At 43.2% G+C, this 22,184-nt stretch overlaps 1 protein-coding gene across 1 annotated transcript in view; it reads right to left on the bottom strand.

The window, feature by feature from the left end:
* bsna (bassoon presynaptic cytomatrix protein a) overlaps window positions 1-22,184 on the bottom strand; it is a 134,025-nt gene that overhangs the window by 10,686 nt on the left and 101,155 nt on the right. Inside the window, exons 4-9 of the mRNA XM_042491585.1 lie at window positions 15,327-20,714; window positions 13,702-13,869; window positions 12,538-12,797; window positions 11,029-11,965; window positions 5,404-7,057; window positions 3,193-3,690 (exon numbers count right to left, since the gene is read on the bottom strand). Of these exons, the coding sequence (XP_042347519.1) occupies window positions 3,193-3,690; window positions 5,404-7,057; window positions 11,029-11,965; window positions 12,538-12,797; window positions 13,702-13,869; window positions 15,327-20,714 (8,905 nt within the window). The remainder of the gene's footprint in view (window positions 1-3,192; window positions 3,691-5,403; window positions 7,058-11,028; window positions 11,966-12,537; window positions 12,798-13,701; window positions 13,870-15,326; window positions 20,715-22,184) is intronic.

Below are 22,184 nucleotides of genomic sequence, written 5' to 3' on the forward strand. Positions count from 1 at the left end.
AGAGAGAATGACATGCAACAAATGTTGTGAGCAAAGATCAAACCAGTGATTTAATGAGTACACTGCTAAGAACACAGCCACAGTGCTGCCCCGAGAGAAAACATTTCCTTCGAGAAGTCATGCTTGGTATAGTTCATTAAAAGCTGTTGATCCCTGAGGGGACAGATGATTGTAAAAGAGCATCAAACTCAGTCTGAAAAACAGGGGATATTAAATATTTTTTGCCTCAGAACCAAATAAGAAATTCAGTGGGATCTTATCAGAGGATCATAATTTATTATTGCTCTGGTATTAATTTGTCAGGAAACATAGTTTAGGTCTGTGGAATAAATGTATAAAATTGGCATTTGACTCATTCAATATGGGTCATGCTTTTATTTATCGTGACTCAACAATGTGTGCAGCAGTTAATAAGATTTAGCTCACTGATCAGTAACATTACATCATCAATGAGAAAAGAGAAACTAATTTTTTAAAAGCATGCTGCCTTAATGAAGCAGCGATGCATCTACAGCAGATATGCAGCTTGCGGTGCCGTGGCTGTCCACAAGTCATAGTTGTAGCGTGTGGCTTTAAAAATGTGCAGCGTGCGGCGCTAAAGCAGCACACACGCAACAAGAGTAAGAAGTAGAAAGAAACTGTACGTTAAAGTGCTCAACTCAAGTCAACAGTGTCAAACTACTTTACTAGAGCAGATCAAACTGTCACCTACAAGGATGCCTTAAAGTACAACAATAGTACCAGTGTTACACATAAACAGCTGCTTCCACTTATTGCTAGCACCATAACAGCAGCAACAATATCGAGTAGGAGCACCATCACATCACCACAGACAACTGAAAATAACAGGTCTGTTTGTAAATTTCAATGTGACAGAAATTAGACTGTTTGCTGCAGTGCCTGAAGGTGGCTTTAGGGACATCAATGAGTGTGAATAATCTGAATAATTTTGTTACCACTGCTCTTTCCTATCACTATCAGTCATTCCTATTACTATTAGTCTGTTTATTTTAACATTTGTAAATGTTTTGAAATCTGTGGACATTTGTGTTTGTTGGTGAAATGCTACAGTAATTTGACAAATCATAGTAAGTTAATCTTGTATTTCAAACAGTTTGAGCATGTTACCATAGTGCATCATTGAGGGCTTTTCTACGCTTTTAAAATAGCCCTCTAATGACCAGAGTTGGATATCTCTGGTAGTTGTTGAACATAGATTTCTTTGAAGAACTTCTTTTTATGTAATGCCATGTTAAATAAACTGAATTATGGGTATTTAGAGGGGAATACTTATGCTGAAAGGAAACAGGCATTCTCTCACTTTGGTATGAGAATGGGCTCGAAATTTGGAGTACCTCATGGCTCTGTTCTTGGTCCTTTGCTTTTTTACATTTCACCTCTTGGTAAGTCCTGTCTGTCCCAGAGTTAAAAAGATGTCATCAGGCTTCAGTGCCTTTTTCTATCGTGCATTCTACCTCTGGAAAAACCTCTATGTCTGTATTTTAGAGGCTGACTCTGTTGAAGTGTTTGAATCCAAACTTAAATCTTTTCACTTTAACTTTCAGATATTTATTATTTTTGGATTACTCTAAGCCTGGTATCTGTTACCATTATCCTTCTGAAAATGGAAGGTCAATCTTATTAAAAATAATCAGTGTGAACCATTAAGCCTAGTACTAGAGTCAAAGTTTGACCTGCTGACTTGAATACTGTAAGGTTTCTAGAAACCACTGCACCTCTCTAATGTACTGTTTGTTGTCCCACAAACACAGCTGCGTGCCTTACTCTCTCTCCCTAGTTTGCTCTCCTTGTTCACTCAAGCTTCTCTGTGCTGGACCACTGGCCATCCTGGGACCTCTCTCTCTTTCTCTCCCCAGTTGTCGATGCCTAATTCCAGATGTTTGGGATTTAGATCTTTGTCGTTGTCACTCTCTCCCTTTGTGTGTTTGTTTCCTTGTGTTTTGTGTCTCTTGTATGTTTGTGTAGTCTGTCCTCTTTCCAGGTCTCCATGGTGGCAAATTGGTAATCTACATCTTATGTTTCCAATCTAGCTATAATTTCATCATCCTGATTGTCTGTTTTGTATCTTAAAAAAATCTTTCTATCATTTTCACGACAGCTGTTGTATATCTGTATATCCTGGATAATGGATCGATCCTTTCCCCCGCTGTGTTTTCCTTTTACCTCCCGTTAAGAGGTTGTTTTTTTGTGTGTGGAATTTTCCTTGTGATTTGTGATATTGGACTGTATGATTAAAACTGATGACTTAAATTTGAATTAGAATCATGCCTGTACATATCAAGTAACAGACATATAATTTGTTTTAAATAGAGACATTTTGGCACCACTACTCATTCTGGACAGGCGCCAGCCTGCCTACACTGGCCAGATTCTGAATGAGGTCTAATATTGTAGTAGTCATTAAATTGATGAGCAAATTACTTTTGAATGATGCATTTTTTAGTACTTCTTAAATATATTCCAAATGCTCAAATGACCTTGTACAATTATATAACAAATTATCTGCCAAATTATTCAACTTTTTAGAATAATTTTATAACATCTTCTTCTATCTGTCAAATATTTGGAGATAAAATGGAGACAGGGAGCTGTAATTATAGGTTATCTTCTACTCTGATGGTGTAAACGTAATGCTATTGTACCTGACATGGAGAAGCACTTTTTGTCAGGTGTCGAACTGCCCTGTGAACTGCAGGGGAGGAGCCAGACATTGTAAACATTCTGGACTTTTTTTTTTTTTTTTTACCAGCCATAAGGAAAATTTTTCAAGATATTTGAGGTAATGAAATGCCTAAAATTCTGTACCCCATTTGGGAAAAACACGATAGTTGGCAAGAAACCTACCCTGTAGTGCCAACATCCTGTTTTGTATTTAATTGTTCCCTGTTTCCATCGGCCTAAAACCAAAATACAACAAATATTGAGGATGACTAATTTCAACTCATGCCACCTAAAAGGAGCCAAATATTGTCTCATGATACTCTTTTTAAGTTACCAAATATAGGAAGGGTCGGAAATTGAACATTGATTTGCCAATCCGGTCAGAGGGACTGAGGGGAAATGACACCAAATTTAAGGTGTTTTAAAAACTTTAAATATTCTAAGCTTTTGAGAATAAATCTTTGGTTGGATTCAAAGAAGCCATCCCCCAAATCTACCACAAGTATGTACCTGGTGGTTGGCCCTGCATGTCCCCTGGCTGCTGGGACTTGCTGCGTGAGGAACGGTGTGGGTCCCCCTGTCTAGAGGAGCGCTGTCCATGATGGTGCCCAGATGGATCTCGGGAGTAGTCTGAAGAGTGGTACCCGGACCTTGACTCGCCCCGCCTTCCTGAAGATGAGGATCGTCCCGCCGGGTCATGGCGCATTGACGGGTCTTTGGGGTGCCCCTTGGATGACCTTGCGGACCTTGGCTCATCGGAATGACGTGATGCGGATGAGTGTCTGCTTGAGCTGCCATGATGCCGATGGTCACGGGATGAAGAGTGCCGCCCTCCATGACCATACTCATCTTGGGGCCACAGGTCCTCCTCAGGAGGCTCATCGTAATCGTGGTAGGTGTGTTTGACACCGTGCCTGCTCCTCCCAGATGAGTGGCTACTGCCGTAGTGTCGAGAACTGGAGCGTGGCTTCTCAAACCAGTCAGTTTCTTCTTGGCCCAGATGGTAGGCTTTGGAAACCGAGAGCAGATCACAGTCAATCTCCATGTCGTTTGGAGACAGCGGCATGCAGGCTGAGAGAAAGAAGGAGGCAGGAAGAAGAAGACCAACCGCATGCAAAAAAAAAAGAATAGGGGGAAGGAGGCACAGAGAGAAAGGCAGAAAATAAAAACAAAAGATTTACATCCATGCATTATACACTTCACGTCACTTTTACACATTACACAACAATATGAACAGGATAAAACAAACACTGCAATACTGTCCGTTCCGGCAGCTGCTTTTGTGCTCAAATGTTTTAGCTTAATATTTAAAGCCAATGATATGGAAAATAATTTTTTCCTTAAACATACTTTAAACAACTGCCTTAGTAAAGGTTAATTGTTATTGGCCCTCTTTGAAAATGTCTAAATATAGAACTGATTATGAGGGACTGTTTTGCAGTGTAGACAAAGAATTCATAAATCAAAACACATTTAAACCAAACATCAGTGCCAATGGCATAATTAAAGACAAAACCCTTTAAGAAACACAATGCATCTGTGTCGTGCAAAGAAGACCTTTCAAGTGAATCAGAGTGTAGCGAACGAAGAAAACGACCACGCTGAAGAACCATGCGAGTATTGGACAGACAGACGACTGGACGAACAGGCGGAAGGACGGACAGGCAGGCAGACAGACAGACAGCAGTCCACTGATAAGAGAGCTCCAAGTGACTCTCAGGAAGAAGAAAACATCAGCATGCAACGGCTATCTCTGTCTCTCTTTTTCTCTCTCTTTCTCTTTGCTAAGCCTAGCCTCTGGGTGGGTGGGGGACGTTTAGATAAACGGTGGGGGCAGTAGAAGGTAGTGAGACTGTGTGGGCATTCAGCTCCCACAATTACCTTCGCTGTCTGACACAGCACAATGATAATCGTCTATAATGTATGTATCATCCGATTTGTAGACATGTGTCCGAGGAAGGTCCCGAATGTGGTCTTGTACGTCTGGAAGCGAGTGGCTGGAACCATACTGGCCATAATAGTAATGATATCTACTGCTGCGACTGTCGTATGGGTCGGGACCTAAGCTTGACGAACGCCCGGAACCCATAAACCTCCCCATTGGACTGAGTGGGCTCTCCTCTTCAGAGTACTGCCGAGTTGGGTGGCGTCCCCGGCTGTAGCCAGATCGGTAGGAGCGGTCGTCCCTCTCATAGGATCGGCTGCGATACCCAGAGTAGTCTCTAGCTGAGATCTTGTCCATGCCGTAGCCATGGGATCGGGAGCGGCCGGTGGAGGTGTAGTAAATCCTATCGTCCTCCTCCACCAATGAACCATAGTATCGACTACCATGAGTGGTGCCAGTGACGCCCTCGTAGGTATTCCTCTTGAAGCCATAATCCTCGATCAGTTGGCGCCCTCGAATGTGAGAGGAGGGGTAAGCCCCACCTGCTGCTGTGGAATAGGAGGCCAGGTCTGCCTCCACATCCCGAGCCTCCTCAATGGGGGAAAACTTGGAGATTTTTTGCTCCATACTCCCCAGTTTTCTGTGCTTGCTGCGCTTGGTGGACATGACAGCAGGAGCCAGAAGGCTTCTGGAGGACGGCGAAGGTTTCTGTACCCCGGAGCGGATGCTGCCATGTTTGTAGTCATAGTCATAGTAATAGGAGGATCCCCCACCCATGCTAGCGCTCACGCTGCTGCTGCTGCCCCCTAGAGGTCCGTGCCTGTAGCTGCTCTTACCCCTGCCGTGGTGGTCGTACAGCTCTTCCTGCATCGCTGCTTCCTCTTCAGGTGCCCTGCCGTACGAAGAGCTGCCAGTTCCCCCACGCGTTGTGCCGCCAATGGTGCTGCCGTGGCCATGGATGTCGCCCGGGTAACGCCCATGATGCATCATGTCCCCTGTCGTCGTGCCCAGCCCGTCTTTTGCCGTCAGCTCGCTTACGTCGTCAATCATCATGTAGTTTCTAGGGATGTTCTGCTCTAAGCCAGGAGCCCCATACATCCCATCTGCAGTGCTATACGTGGAGGGACTATCTACAGAGTGCCCATAGGCATTGGAAACTGTAGAAGTGTACTGTCCATAAGAGCTGGCTGTGGTGGTGGTGTAGCCATAAGTATTAGCAGTGGTTGTTGTATACTGGCCATATGAACTAGCTGAGGTTGAAGTATACTGGCCATAAGTACTGGGTGGCATGGTAGAGTACCCACCGTAGCTGCTGGACACTGGTGCTGAACCATAGGGCCCATATGAGCTGGCCATGGTTGTCGATCCAGTGTACTGACCATAAGAGGGGGCTGCACTGGAATAAGTAGCATCCTGGGCTGTGGTGGTGACCACGACTGTGGGGTTGCTGATTGTCTCGTAGTTGGTGGGCATCTTGTGCTCCAGATCGGCCAGTGAAGTCTGCCTTGGTCTTCCCGGGTGGACTGTCAGGATATCAGCTTGGGGCTGCCCAGGGTAAGGGGTGGTCTGGCTGGGGTAGGAGGACACAGCGCTGGGATAGGGTGAGCTGTGGGTGGGGTATGGGGGCTGACCGGGTGGTGCAGGCCCAAAACCTGTATGCCCTGGCTGGGGCTGAGGTGCAGCTGGTATCCCCATGTCTGTCTGGGGGTATGGGGGCTGAGTTTGGGGATAGGTGTGGGAAGGGTAGGAGGATTGAGACTGGTAAGAAGGTCCTGGAGGGGGGACATGGCTCTGGAGGGGCGTGGGCTGTGGCAGTGCCTGGGACTGAGACACTGTTGGGTAGGGAGGCTGGTTGAATGTCGAGGTCTGGTATGGCACACTGGATTGCTGACTTGGTGCTGCCTGTTGGCTCTGGGGGTACTGACAGGAAAGGAAGGATGAGGTGGGTGGATATTGCGCTGCTGTGTTGAGGTCGCTGGTGAACTGGCTCAAAGGGGCAGTGCTTGGCCTCGTTGACAATAACCCATTGGTCTCATGAGATGCAGCTGCAGCTGCTAAACGTAGGTTATTCAACTCACTGTCAGACATGTAGTCCCTAGTGTCCCCCATACACCTCAGGTAGGCAATATCCCTCCTCTCCCGTTCCTTGACCAGTGTCTCTTTCCTTTGGTGAATCCCCAGTTCTAGATATCTCAGTTTAGCATCAATTTCTTTCTCTTCCTCCTCCAGTTCAGCTTGCTGCTTTCTCAGCTTGGTTGACTCTTGTTCCACGGCCTTCAGCTCGTGGGTGAGGTCTTTGAGGAGGCTAGCTTTGGCAGCCAGACCAGACCTGGAGCTGGGCTTGAGGCTGGGCACGGAGGGCAGGTAGACCTGTTGAAGGGCAGGTGCCATCATGGGCAAGTGAGCTGATGCAGTGGTCTCGTCTGGAGGAGGGCTGGGCAGGGTTCGCTTGACCTTACGAAGCAGTGAGCTCTGCTGTAGGGCTGCCAGCTGGAGAGAGAGAAAGAGAAGGAGGGAGGGAGGAAGGGATGGGAGAGCAGGAGAATATGGAGAAACAAAGAAGCATGGATCGGAGAGAAACAGAACAACAGAATACAGGAGTGTGGAGAACAATTGGAGATAGGATGGTGAGTCAGGGAGAAGGGCAGAAGATTTTTTTAGATATCAAATGTGAATGTGAGATTGACAGAGATATGGAAGGGTAAAAGACAAAGGCGGCATATGAACATGGAAGAAGAAACGATTAAGGAGTGAAGGATGAGGAGAGAAAAAGTGGAGGAGAGGAATGGTGAAGACAGAGAGGAAAGAGAAGGAAAGAAGGACAGTGGGGGAGTAGTAAGGAAATAGGTAGAGGTAGTAAGGAAAAAGGTAGAGGGGAGCGAAGAGGTTGTAGAAGGTGATTAATGAAGAAGAATCACGGTGGGAGGAGACAGTTGAGGGAAGTGGAATGACATACACAGGAGATGAATGTAGAACAGGAGGGAAAGGAAGGAGGAAAACTCAAAAAGAGTCAAAGGTCAAGGAACAGAAGAAACAAGGAGAGGACGCAACAACAGGGATATACAAGGGAGACAAAGGAGACACATATAGACACAGAGACAAGGACAACAGGAAACAAGAGTGGAGTTTGTATTAGAGGACATACAAAAGCATTAAAACTAGTGCCAATTGTGGTGCAGTTTTATGCTAATTAATCGACTTCATCCAATAGAAATGTCTTAAATAGTTGAAAGCTTTCTTTCTGGGTTGTTGCTTTCAGGATTTTGTGATTCAACAAGGTTAACATGTCAAACTCAACTATCTGCAGAAATATTGAGTAATAATGAGTACATTTTTCTTTAATTCTAAATTTTGGATGAACTATTGTTTTATAACAAGAAGAATGCAGGGGAATGACCAAACCAATTATATTGTAAAAGCCTTGTTTACTGCACGCCATCACTGAAATAGTCTGAAAAGGTGGGTCTTTGTCCACTTTAAAATGAGTGTTTGTGGCAATAGTTATAAGAGAAATGCTTAATTGCCTTTTAAGTGTCTAGGATAAATCTCCTCTCAGTAATAGATTAAGAAGTCGGGAGCATTTATCCATGGTCTATATATATATATATATATATATATATATATATATATATATATATATATATATATATATATATATATATATATATATATATTGAATGCTACTGAGTTGGTTTGTACCTAAACTCATAAGGGATGTTACGAACACATTGTTGAATCTTAGGAATGAATCTTAGGCAGGTAAACATTATAAAAAGCAGCCACATTGGTGGTTTGGTTTTTGTACATTTTCCAAATGTTGAATTAGTTTGTTTAATTTTGCAAAGGACTTTATGAATTGCTTCTGATAGCCTCATGCTTCAAACTTAAACTTCAAATCTTAAGATGAAGCCTACTGCACCATGGTCCCCACTGTAAAGCTCAAGGAAAACATGCACAAAAGACAAGAATTTCAGTGTATTTGATTATTGTTTTGGCTGTATATTTTGCCTGAAATATGGAACCAGTCTGGATATAGTTTAAACCAGCTGAGTACTTGTATCTTATTCAGATGAGTCAACATTTTCTTTGGGCCAATCAGTATCATGAATGAAGGGATGTTGGTTCATCTTCATGTTTTTAATGTGTCTAAATATTTTATCATCTCTTACAAGCATGTTTGATAAGGGCATTTCGAATCTGTAAATAGATCACACAGTGTGTCATGTGTTGTTTGTCATGTCAATCTGTGTGGGGGTGGCAACATAGAAAATAGAATCCCTTATTAATTAATCATATAATCTCAGTATGTGGGCAGTGAAAACATACTCCTGACACCTCAGAAGATTAGGAGAGAAAACAATGTGCCGTGTGAAACATCTGTACATAACAAAGGAGCTGTTCATCACAACATTCACATAATAACAGCTATGACTCAATATTAATGAGGAAAGGCGGGCCATTCTTAAGAAAGCAAATTAAAAAAATATTTAAGTCATTTCACAGACATGTCCCAAAGCTCTCTGCTTTGTTTTTGTTTATCTTGCCATATGCTGCAGACACTTGGGAGTGATTTTACAACACAACAGGCGATCATGTGGAAGCGAATTTGATTTGTTGATTTTAATTTGCTGCCTTGTGTGTGTGAGGCATTCTGCAACTTTGATTTTGAAAAGTGCTCAATAAATCAGGTTTATTAGTTTATTATGATGTGTTCATTCTTTCAGCTATCAATCAGATTTTTACAGGTATCAGTTTGGAGATTTATTGCTCAGGTCTTGAAAGTATGATGACATTTAATTTATTACTAATGCAAAGGATTATGACAATTTTTCCCCTTCTGCTACAATCCACGGTAAGTGTTGTCCAAATCACAGTTAAACATAATTTGCAAATAAATAGATCAGACTGTACTATCATTATAAATCTACAGAAGTAACATTGACGGATACATTTGAAACATTAACTAGCTGTCTATTTTAGTATAACATTTAGTTTGGGGACAAATTTGACAATGGACTTCATTTTGTATTTATTGTTTAATAAGAGTATCTGTTACTTATTTCAAATTAGGGATGGGTTAGCCTTAATAAAATCTGTTTGTCCCAAATTTCATTAGAAAACAAAACAATACTAACATCTGAAAAATCCACAACAAAGAGAATGAGTCATCATAGCATTTATATTGAACATTCATAGCACTCACAAATAAAAACAGGGGCAAAGTGATATGAAAGGAATGATTTCAATCAAAGTTACATAGAGGCCATTCAGTATTGATGCCTTTGGCAAGTTTTGACTCCACTGAACAACATAAAAGTGAGTCAAACTATTGAGTACAGCAAAGATAATGATTGCATGACCATGTGCCGGGCCCTGCCCAAGGTTTTAAAACATTATCAAAGAATCAGTTTTTCATTCTATTGATGATGATCCTGTCATGGTTTATTGATTGATTGCTTTTGTTATATATTTTGTCACATGAGTTACTGCAGGAAGCTCTAAAGATCTGATTTCTCTTGGACAGCGGTATTAGGCAGCATGAATAGCATTACCATAAAGATATGGAAAGAATGAAAAACATCCAGTCTGTTTGGTAGTTCAGGAAAAGCATTATTTCCATCAAACCTTCGAGCCAAACTACCAAAGACACATTTTGTTTTTTCCCAGAAAATTTTAAGCATCCAACACTGAAGTTTCTACATTTTGGTATTTTTTTTATGCACAGATTTGTGCCTTTTCTGCATCTATATTTGGTGTCAGTTTCTAAAATCTTTTTAAAAATGTCCTGCTAATTTCATATTGTTTCTTTTTCTTTTTTGGTGGGTGGAGGGCAGAAAAGCATGTTATAAATTTTGTAGGAGACATGTACCCTGCGGCAAAATCTACGCTTATGGATGACCACTGAAGTACTTAGGAAGCTGTTTGAACTTTTTGGTGCAGCGGCAGTTTATCACAGTAACTGACCGGTAGACTACAACTATAGCTATAAGTGAATAATAACTGTTTGTTTTTTTAAACTTCACCAATTAGCTACACACAGTAAGATACCATCTATTCATGTCTTTGTTTTTACACTGAGGTTAGTTTACAGCTGAAATACTTGCTTAGGTGGTCACTAACATAAGAGTGTTGTGTGCCCAATAGATGTTTGTGTGCTACACATTACTTGGCTGCAGATCTCAAGGGGTGTTAACTTTTAATGAGGTCAAATTTAGTCCTAATTTAGTCAGTTTTTGTTGGCATGATTTTTGACAACTGATTTGTGGTCTGTTTTTCATGAGACACAAATTACTTATACAACAAAAATATACTTTTGCTCCATCTAACTGATAACATCACCACCTAGGTGTCTTATCTAGACTGTGCCTTGACTCAATTTTAATCACGTCATTTTCTGTAATCCTACATTTATCTTTCATTGTGTGCTAATTTGTGTGTCAGCATGGTTTGAGTGACTTTACCTGGCTCTGGAGAGCTTGCTGCTGGTAGAGGGACAGCCTGGCCTTGGTGTGCTCATCTGTGGTGGGGCTGAGGGGCTTGGGGTCTGACATGGACCTCTGGGTGCTCTTGATGGGTCGGGGCACAGACGGGTGTCTCTGGGGGGACTCGGCTGTGTAGGACTTTTGTTGAGGTGTGACATGGGCTTTGTTCAGTCTCTCGCTGGACAGAGATGTCTCCAGCAGGCGGTGAGGGGACACCGGAGAGACAGGGGAATAGAGGACTTGTGGGGATTTGGGGGCTGTCTGCTGCTGCCGGATGATGCTGGAGATGGATTCATTGTGAAGATGATTGTGAGGCTGGTAATTTATGTCGAGTGGGTCGGGGCGGCGGCGTTCAAATTTGGCTGCGTTGGCTGCAATGTGCTGCTGTTGGCGCTGCTGGGTCAAGAGATCGACAGAACCAGATTGTTGCGTTCCCGTACTGGTGGAGGAAGAATATGGACTAACCGTGGTTGGCACACTGAGCTGAGGGGCTACAACACCCTGTGACTGGGCTTCTGGGTCAGTCTGGCATGCCAGAGACTGTCCTTTCTGGGTGCGCTCAGGTCCGGAGATGTAGTGAACAATCTCTACTTTGTTCGGGTCTGGTACTGTCACATGGATTGCAGGTGAGACTCTACCTAGATGCTCCACTTCTGTCTGGCAGGACATTTCCCTGATGGTCTGGATGGCGATACTGGAGGATACCATCTTAGAAGTGTCGGTCTTGGTGTCAGTGGCTGTGGTTGACGAAGTGGCACTGCTGCCAGTGGTGGCACTGGATTCAGCATGCCGGGAGAAACGGGAACGTCTTCGGCGGACCGGGTGCTCCGTCTCAGCTTTGTCCTCATCATCATCTGTCTGGACAGAGCAGTCAACACTGCGACCACGCCTTCTGGTACGGTGACGCATCATGTATCTGGTGATGGAGAGAAGACAATAAGGTATGATTTCTTTTGAAAACATGGGGGGAAAAGGCAATGACCAACTGAGCAAGAAATGTCCCACAAACTGCTAGAAATTAAGAGGTGACAAGAAAATTACTTAAAAATTAGTCTTAAGAAAGTGGGGAGGATTTTTAGAAAATTATGCAAAAAACCCTTTTTTTTCTTTTAGATTTTTGCTTATTTTCTGGCAATGTATTGTTAAATTTCTCATTGCTTTCCATCCATGTTTGGAAGGAAATCAAACCAATTGGATTTAAAAAGGGTTAAACAAAATTGCACTCTGTATTATAATGTGCTAACACCAAAACTTCACCTCAGACAACAAGTCTTAGTTTGAACATTTTCTGGTACTGGATGTTGTATCACCTTTTTGTTTTGCACAATGCTTTATGCCTTTAAAACTGTGAAATTGTTTATAATTATTCATTAAGCCTGCATCTAAATCTCAGCTTGTGCTTTGTTTTTTGATCACAAAAAGATGTATCAGAGTAATCCTTGCCTAATACACACACACACACACACACACACACACACACACATCTACCTCTCCTCTCCGTCTTCATCATCTGTCTGCACACAGCTGTCCACGATCCTGCGGGGGGAGCCATAAAACACCACGCTGTCTCCGTCCAAGCTGTCCCTGCTCAGCCTAGTCATGGAGCTGTGTTTCCTGATGTTGCTCCTGGTCTCCATCATGTGCTCCTCCTGGCTCCGCAGACACATCTCTGACGAGGAGTTAGGGAGGGAACGCGAGCTCATCTGAGAGTCGTTGTAGGGGTGCAGGGGTTGTCCGCTCATATCCATCTTAAGAAAAAAGAGAAGAATATTCAGTTGACAGTAGAGAAATCATTTTGAGAAAGCACTTCTAAATTCTTTTGCACACTGAATTGCTTTAACAGACAAACTTTTGCCAGCCCATTGAACTCATGACTTTTTAGAATAAATATGCTGGCAAAAATAACCTTTGGGGATCAACTATGCTGTAGAAAATACACTGTAGAACAGGGATACATTAACTTGCTTTACTTGAGGGCCACTTTTGCAAAATAACAGTCGCAGCAGCCCCAAATGTTCCTAGGTTTTCAAGACATTTCTAGGATTTTAGGACATTTCGATGATTTCAGGACATTTCTAGGAATTTAGGATGTTTCTAGGAATTAAGTTTGTTTCAAGGAATTACGTTTGTTTCTAGGATATGTGATTTAGGAGATTTCTCGAATTTTAGGGCATTTGTAGGTTTTCAGGACATTTCTAGGATTTTAGGACAGAAAGGGTGTAGGTGTAGGTGGCACGTTTTTGATAAACAAGCTCTATTTTGATGCTGTTTTATGCACTTTGGCACCTTATCATACTAAAAGTACAAAAACAATCCCCAGTGTGAATGACATTTTTTTTTTAAATTGTGAATTAAGAAATGGTTGGCGGGCCACCTGGCACCTTATCGGGGGCTAGATTTGGCCAGTGGGCCGTGAGTTGAGTATTACTGCTGTAGAATAAAGGGAAGCCGTGTCAGGTATGTAAGTCCATGCCAGGGGTCAGAAAAGCTGTAAATATTATTATGCTTAAATGTGTAAATATGCTTCTTCTTTACTCTCTGTGACCTAAAATTTTCTGCCACTGCTGCTCAAGAGCTGAGGCCCTCAACATCAATGCAAGAGTATTTTACAACAGTTGTGAGCCATCTGCTGGTGTTCGTTATTCCCCTTACCTGTATGCTCTGAGCTGCAGCTGTTTTTTGTCTCTTCTGCTCTACAAGCTGCTGCTGGAGCTGCTGCTGTAAGGACTGGATCTGGTCTAGCTGGGACTTCTGCTGGGCCAACTGCTCTCTTTGGAGAACTAGTTGTTTCTCGCGTTCGTGTTGCTGCTGCTGAAGAACCTAAAAAGTGTTGGTGGAAAGGGGAAAAGACAGAAGCACATGTCGGCAAAAACACAGAGAGAGGACAAGACAAGAACAGTATGGAGAAGCAAAGCATGACAGGGGTGAGAGTGGGTGGTTGAGAAGAGAAAAAAATGTATGATGGAAAAAAAGAGAATATAAAAGAAAATAAGGGAAACAGAGAGAGAGAGAGTGAGAGACAGAGACAATAAAGACAGAAGAGGACAAGGTTGTTGACTTTTGGCACATCCGGTTGTAAAAAAGATGACCAAAGACACCTGACATTGACTGTGACATGGAATATTCTTGTGCTGATGGATTAGTTTTCAAAATGGTTTCAAGTTAGTCAAACTTCTATATATTGCAAAAACGAAGAATGGAAGTGCAACATAAATGAAGTGCAGCATGTAGCCTGCTGGTTATTGCTGTTGCCAGTCATACAATGCTCATAAGAAAATATGTAAGGCATTTTCTTTGTTGCATAAATGACAGGCTAGTGCAAATAAGGAGTTAGGGGCTTTTGCTCATTCTGTAGGATATGAGATGCATATTATACATTCCATCTCTAGTTCATTCTCATCAAAGAAGGCTTCCACACCTGTTTAACTGAGTTAACTTGAAAGATTTTCAACTGCTTGTTCTATCAAAAAAGAAGAAAATTTTCATGTTAGCCCTTCTGGTATCTGTTAAATCATCTGCACAATGCTATTAGGACCTGAGAAAAGTGGTATATTCAAATGTTTCTTGCAATTGATTGTTAGACAAATACAACCCAACGGTATCCATTTTCTTTTGCATATAAAGCAAACCAACAAATGGAACATGAAACCAAAATCTGAGCATCATCAATTTCTATCACACATACAGTACATAATACAGGCATGTTCATGCACACTTCATATACAGGAGATGTCCGGTAGAGTGAACTTTATAGCATGCAGACTATATCTTTTAAGGCTGGCTGGATGCAAACATTTTTTTTTAAACAAAAAAGCCACCAACCATTACATTAAATAACATTTTCTCTGTCAATGACATTTTAACAAAGTCTTCTAAAGAGAAATGTAATGGTCTCATTGGCAAAAGAAAACAAACCCTTTAATAAAACTGTCAGATTGTTGCATGTACTTTTTGTTGGAATAAATAGGAGGCATGCATTGAAATACATGCATATACTGTATACCATGTAGAATTAGTTTTTTGGATTATGTTTGGGAAAAATGGACTGTATCTTGCAAGTTATTTTACTGGTTGCACATATAAGATGTGTAATTGAAAGCACAAAACAATATAAATTATATAAAAGGCTAATAATGCAATAACATATACCACAAATAAGACCACCACAAAAACAGCAAAACACAAACCAATATTCATAGCAAAACCAACAACCACAATACATCAAACAAGACACCACTGATCAAACTCTGCATTCTGCCTCCTGTTTCTCCCTCTACCTGTTCCTTGATGTTCTGCAGCTCATGTAACTCTCTCTGCACCAGCATCTGCTCCTTCTCCCTGTGCAGCTTCAGCTCAATCCTTTCTCGTTCCAGCTCTTCCTGCAGGCGCAGTTGCCGGAGTTTTTCCAGCTCAACCCGCTCCCTCTCCATCTGCAGAAGCTGCTCCTGCTGCCGATGCAGCCTCTCTGCCTCGGTTTCACCCTCCTTGTGTATGGCACCTGGTGGAGGGAAGGGAGGAAGACCCCCTGCAATGGGTAAACCACTTGTAGGGGCAGCAGGGCCGAGTGGAGGTTGGGTGTAGCCGTGAGTGTGTGAAGGAGCTGAGGGTGGGTATGCATGGGCAGCTGGAGGAGGCTGTTGTGGCTGTTGAGCAGTTGTCACTTGTTGCTGTTGTTGTTGTTGCTGTTGTTGAGTGTTAAGGTGGGCCTGGGACAGGTTTATTGGCTGCTGCTGTGGCTCCATTGGCATAACAACTGTCCCTTGCACTGAGGTGACCTCTGCTGAAGAGGATGCACCTTTACCGAGGTAAACTGGTTCATCCTGGACCGTGGAACTAGTAGTTGTCATGGGAATAGACACTGGGGCACCTGCTGGTGCGGAACTTGTTGCAGCACCAGCAGTTGTGGCAGTAGTTGATGTTGTCTGGAGTAGGCCTGGTGCTGGGTAACGGACTGGAGCTTGTCCAGTGAAGGGTATTCTGGGGCTCATTGGTAGTCTGCTAAGACTGGACAGGGGCACAGGTGTCATGTTAGCAGAGGGATATGGCCTGTAGACCCCCCTCAGTAATGGACGAAGAACAGAGGCAGGCTGAGTTGTGATGGGAAGTGTAGAAGCGATAGGAGTCTGAATAGTGGAGTAGATCATCCCATCAGAGGACCTAATAGCAGCAGGGTACATGGCTCTGAGGCTGGCCTGCCTGGCATTGATAAGGTTGGTTAGAGCTTGACTGTGGGAAATCGGCTTCCCATCTAGTCCAAAGAGGAGGTTTTGTCTCATGCTGAGACCTGCTGCAAGTCTGGAGGCTGCAGGTCCGGTTGCTCTCCCCAAACTACCAAACTGCATCAAGTCTGGGTTGCTTCCATATCGATCCATGGAATTGAGTGCTGCACACATCCGACTGATCTCCCTGGCAGTTGTAGCACTGTATTGAGCCAAGTTAGCTTCTTGGAAGCCAGCAATGTCACGAGCAGAGTAGCCATAGTCTGAACTGATGTTAGACAAGGAATTATATCTCCTGATAGGCAAAGTTTGTGCCGTGATGTCTCCTCCATGCCGTAAATCTGTATAGGAGCCATACTGCATTCCAATATACCCTCCATAACCCTGTTTCATAGCAGTAAGATCCATAGCAAGTTCTCCTGACGGTTGGATGTGTGGTTCTAGTTTAGAGCGGTAGGACTGTAGCCCAGCTTCAGCTAAGTTTGTATCAGACATTGAAGGCTGCAGCCTACCTGGGAAAGGTAATGTGTAGGCCTTACGTTCATCCACTGAATATTCATGGTACCCTCCAGGTTGTCTTTCTTGGTCAGATTCATAGGTGAGAGGTGGGGCAGATGGAGGCCTGATTCCCTCTTTCTCACCACCAACACAGCTTCCACCAAATGGAAGCCGATAAACAACGTCACAGCAAGCTGGTTGGTTGTCAGATTTAATTTGGCCTCCAGTCAGATCCATAGCATCCTGTCCTTCTTCAACCTTCACCAACTGAGTCACTGCCCTGGCTTGCTCTGGTCCTCCATCAATTTGTACTACCATGCTATGAGGTGATTTACCTCCTGATATCATACCAGGAGGACTGAGCTTCCCTTTCAGCTCTACCGGACCAGTGCCATACAACTCAGGGTTAATGACTGGTGATACAGCACTGACCACAGCTGAGGCAGCACTAGTCTGACTGACTAGCAAGTCTTTTTTCAGCAAAGGTGAGATCTGTCCAGTAAGGTTGTACCTGGCCAAAGCAGATGCCTGTTGCTGCTGCTGTTGCATCTGATGGTGCTGCTGCAACTGCTGTTCAAGGAGTTGTTGTTGCTTCTGCAGCTTCTCTTGCTGTATTTGTAGCTCTTTCTGTTGGATACTAAGGTCTTCCAGTTTGGCATCAATTTTTGGTATTGCTGGGTCAATTGGAGGGGAAATTGGTTTGTTCTGAGAAAGGCACACTGCCGAACCCATGCCCTGACCTAAATCCACTCGGTTTTGATGGGGATCACCATAGACTGTTGGCTGTTTGGGCTGGGTCATGAACATGGAAGCAGCCACAGTGACACTTACAGTGGTTGGTGTGGTGATCTCCTGTGTGTTCAAGTTCATAATCAATGGCTGAACAATCGTTGAATGTCTGCTACCCTCTGGTCCACCATGGTATTTCCTGCTTTCAGTGGCCAAGGAGGTGAGATCCATTCCCTGGTCAGTCATTATAATAGGAGTTGGCTTGGTGGCTGTTCTGAGATCCACAACACTTCCACCTTGGATCATATGGCCTTGCTCTACCCTAGAAGTTCCTGGGACTGTAGATATTCGACAAAGGGAGATATTGTCCATTGACATGGACCCTCTGGTGTACATGCTGGCTGTGGTGACCATACTTGTTCCCACATTTACTTTCTCCACTCTTTGTGTTCGGTAGAAGCTTCGTGTAGGAGACTGTTGGTAAGGTGGCGTGTCTGGAGGGCTTCCACATGGGGAGTAATTATCAAATGTTGACTGGCGGCTAAATCGGGTAGGTGAAGACAAGGGAGAAGTAGCAGTATTGACTGTCGTAGGCCTAGCTGGGCTTGCAGGTGGGGAGTATGGTGCATCCTGGGAAGACTGCTGACGATAGAGCCGTGGGGAAACGGATCGATGTGCTGTTTGGGTTCCCTGAGCCGTCACTGGAGATGTAGGCCCAGAGCCTGCTGACTCTGACATTCGTAAGGCTGAACTGAAAGTCTGTGTAGAGAACTCAGCTGTATTCCTTCTGGAAGGTGAACGAGTGGGGCTCTGTGGTGGTGGCGATGGAGAAAGAGGAGGACTGGTGCTCCTGTAATAAGTAGTATACTTGGGAGAACGTGGCTCAATAATTCTCTCAGTGGAAGATGTTGAGCTGTCTCGCACATGGACTCCCCTGCTCTCACCTATCCTTCTTGTGATCACTTCTCTTTGACTGTAGGCCTGGGTAATCTCTGCAATCTTGCTGCATACACTTGACACTGTAGCTGAAGATGTGGCAGGACTTGATGTGTGACGACCATATACTCCAGACTGAGTAGATGTCATGGTGTGACTTGAACTAGTCTGAGAAATAGTCACCGCATCTCTGGCATAAACTCCATATGCTGCAATTGTGGTGGCAGCCACTGTTGGAGTTATTCCATTCTTTCCTGCTTGGCTTTTGATCCTGTCTTTGTGTCCATCCTTTGCAGAGAAGTGTTGTGTTACTCGAACATCAGGAATCCGCCCTCCAGTCTCGGCAAAGGAGACAGGAGCTGAGATCTGTGTGGGGCTGGTCCCTGGAGTTAGTAGAGCATTGCTTTGCTCCAGTAGCTTAGCAAAGGCTGAGCCTGTGTCTAGGAGCTGTTTGTCGGGGTAGGAACTCTCAATCTCAATCTCTACTTGCTCATCTGTGGCCTGCTGCATTTTGGTGATGTTCTGAGATGTTTGTCGGATCTCTTCATAAATATCCGTTTCTGTCTCTGCCGCCTCATTGTCATATCCTGTTTGATCATCATATTCATATTCGTCGTCATAACCTTGCCCATTGACATCCTCTTCGTAGTACTGCCCATGTCTTCCATGTTGCTGCTGCTGTTGTTGTTTTTGTTGTTTCTGAAGCATCTCTGCCTTCCTCATCATCTCCTCATAAACCTCCTCAGCACTCTTTAATGGTTTGGAAGTTGAAGATGGTGCTGTGGTTGTAGTTGTAGTTGATGATTTCTCTATTGGTGAGTAGAGAGACATAAAGGTAGGCAGGTTGTATTCGCTGCCTGACTTGTAAAGTTTGGACTCGTATCCTTCAGCCTCTGAGTCAAGACTCTGAGGGGAGTATTCAGAAGCAGAGGAACGATGAAGCTCCTCCATCTCGGCAGCTTGTCTCAGCTCCTCTGTTGGAGAAGCATCTTCAATGGGTGAGAGATTACTTGGTGGTGTCTTGGACCTCTCTCTGCGCCTCTGAGCCCTCAGCTCCTCCTTATCCCTCTTGGTCTTTCGTGCTGTGCTCCTTATTCTCTGTTGTTCCACCTCCCTCATCTTCTCCTGCTCTCTCAAAAGTTCTTCTTCCTCTCTCAGCTCATCCTCCTCAGAAGAGTCTTCAATGGTGGGAAGGAGAGGGCCATGGGAGCGGTGGCGTGCTTTCCTCTGCTGCTTGGCCTCTTCTAGCCTTTGCCTCCTGCTGGGGCTACTGTCACTGTCCTCCTCCATTGATGAGATGGAAGTAGGCGACTGGCCAGAGCCGTAAGAGGATGAAGTGGCTGGCAGAGTGGAGGAGTAGTCACCTCGAGAACGCTCCTCTGGAGATCCTGTCAGGCTCTCCATCTCTAGCTCTGGTTCTCGATCAAGGCTCAAGTCATTTTCATTGCCCAGCTCCATGTCTCGGCTGTAGCTATTGGTGTTATTGAGTTCAATGGTTTTAAAGCGCCGTAAGCCTCCTTGAGATGCCATTAGATCTTCCTCACCCTCCTCCACTGAGCCTTTATAGACGTCGGTAGAGCTCTTAGTTTCCTCCTCAAAACTGCTGGAGTGGTGCTGAAGACGTCTTTTCTCTTTACCTGAGTCAGAGATGATATGTTTATGGTGGCTTTTCTTGGGTTTCTGGTAGCCATATCCTTCGTCTTCCTCGTCTTCCTCTTCCTCCATTTCCTCTTCCTCCTCCTCCTCTTCTTCCTCCTCATTTTCTTCATCAGCACTCATCTCCATTATTTGTCTCCTCATGAATTCCTCATCTGTCATCTCGGTGGGCTCAGCCTCTTTTTCTTTCTTTTTCTTCTCCTTCTTTTCCTCCTTTCCGTCCTTCCGTTTACCCTCCCAGTCTCCTGCATCCTCTTCCTCCTCCAGTATATCCTCTAGTTCCTCGTCAGAGTCATATGCATCCGGTGGGATTGACAGGGAGCGTGGGCGCTGCTTTCCTCTGTCATCCAAGTCTCTGTCTCTGTGCTTCCTTCCCCTTCTGTCCGGCTTCTCTTCAGAGAGGCTCTTCTCCAGCAAAGGCCTCATAGAGCTCTCTAGTTTGGTGATTTCAGACGGGCTTGGTGGGGAACCTCGCCCACTGATCCCCCTCTCACTCAGCTTCATCTCCTCTTCTTGGATAAGACCTGTTATTTCACTGTGGGAGCTGGAGATGCCATCAGAGGAGTAACCGGTGTCACTGAGGCTCTGTGGGCTGCGTGACAAGTCATGGGTGCTGTTTTTTGTATCCTAAAGAGAGAAGAAGAAAGACAGAAGAATGTATTAGATTTGGGGAAGCTAGGGTTTTCAATTTAAGTCATAATGTATGCAAAGTGTGAGAATGTGTTGATGCTGGATCAGCACATCAATATGCATTCAATTTAAGCCCACATATATTAAGATTGTTTTATATAGAATTAATGGGTTCTGTCCAATTTTTAATTTTAATCTAAGAATGAATGTATTTTTTTTATTGCAGATTGAAGTGACATAATTCACCAGTGCCTTTACAATACTGGACCAATTAAAAATTTGTCAGAACACAGGATATTTGCAAAGTGCTAAATTTTCAAATATATCATTGTTACGTTTGAACGGGTATGCTAACACTGTAGTCTGTAGCTTTGAATAAAAAGGTATTGTAAATATGTCATTGGACTGCATTCTGGTCCCCACATTTCAAGAAAGTGATGACCCTTAAAACTCTACACCTAAAAATATCTTGATAAATTCAAACTGCAGTGAATTTTGTCAAAAGTCATTAAATAGCTTTTTCAGACATTCACGGATATTTGGCCATTTAATAGGTTTTTAACAGCATATGATTAATGCCACTTATCCATTATTTTTTGGAACATTAGCTATCACGTAATGAAGTGTTATAAATATACTTTACTCTAAACAAGAATGCATGAAAGTAGGGCTCCCTTCATCAGGTTTGAAAGTTTGGAAGTCTTTAAAAAACATCTCTTGCTACATGGTTATAAGATTAGTCTTTATGGAATTTAGTAACAATATCTGACTTGCTTCATATGAATCCTAAACTCCCATTACAGAAATTACATTTAATTCTACAAGACTTCTATTGAAAGCTCATATGTAGGTCAAAATTGAATGCTAGAATTTATGTCATAAAAAAGGTTGCTAAATTGCACAAAGAAGAAAGAAAAAGTGACAGGTCTGAGATAAGACAGAACATGTAGGAGAATAGGCTTGACGTTGTCTTTGATTGTCACCATGGATGTAGAATTGTACAGGAAAACACTTAACAGTTGGGTGTAATAATTTGCCTTTCCTATTTCCAAAACTGAATAAACCGTATTGAACATATGATCTTCTAACAACTATAACAGCCCTTTGAACAAAATCTTCAATAATAACTTTTTTAATTACAATGTAGTTACAATTCAAATATGTAATAAAGAATTATGCAACAATATAACTTCATCAAAATTATCCAGAGTATGGTGGGATTTTATCTAAAAGTACATGACAGCATTGAGATAAATTACATACTTATACAGTTATCATAATGTGGCTTATAGTTATTTGATTTGTAAACAATTTTTGAGCCATTGATGAAAAGAGGTTAGTTAAACTGTGTTTTTTAGGAGTGAGAAAATTTGTTTTTTGATGATGAGTGATTGTGGAAGTTAACACAGAAACTACTCAAAACTCATTCATCAATGGCTCTGTCTCAGATATTTGTTAATAACATGC

Source organism: Plectropomus leopardus, chromosome 8 (assembly GCF_008729295.1).
Source record: "Plectropomus leopardus isolate mb chromosome 8, YSFRI_Pleo_2.0, whole genome shotgun sequence".
Taxonomy (NCBI): domain Eukaryota; kingdom Metazoa; phylum Chordata; class Actinopteri; order Perciformes; family Serranidae; genus Plectropomus; species Plectropomus leopardus.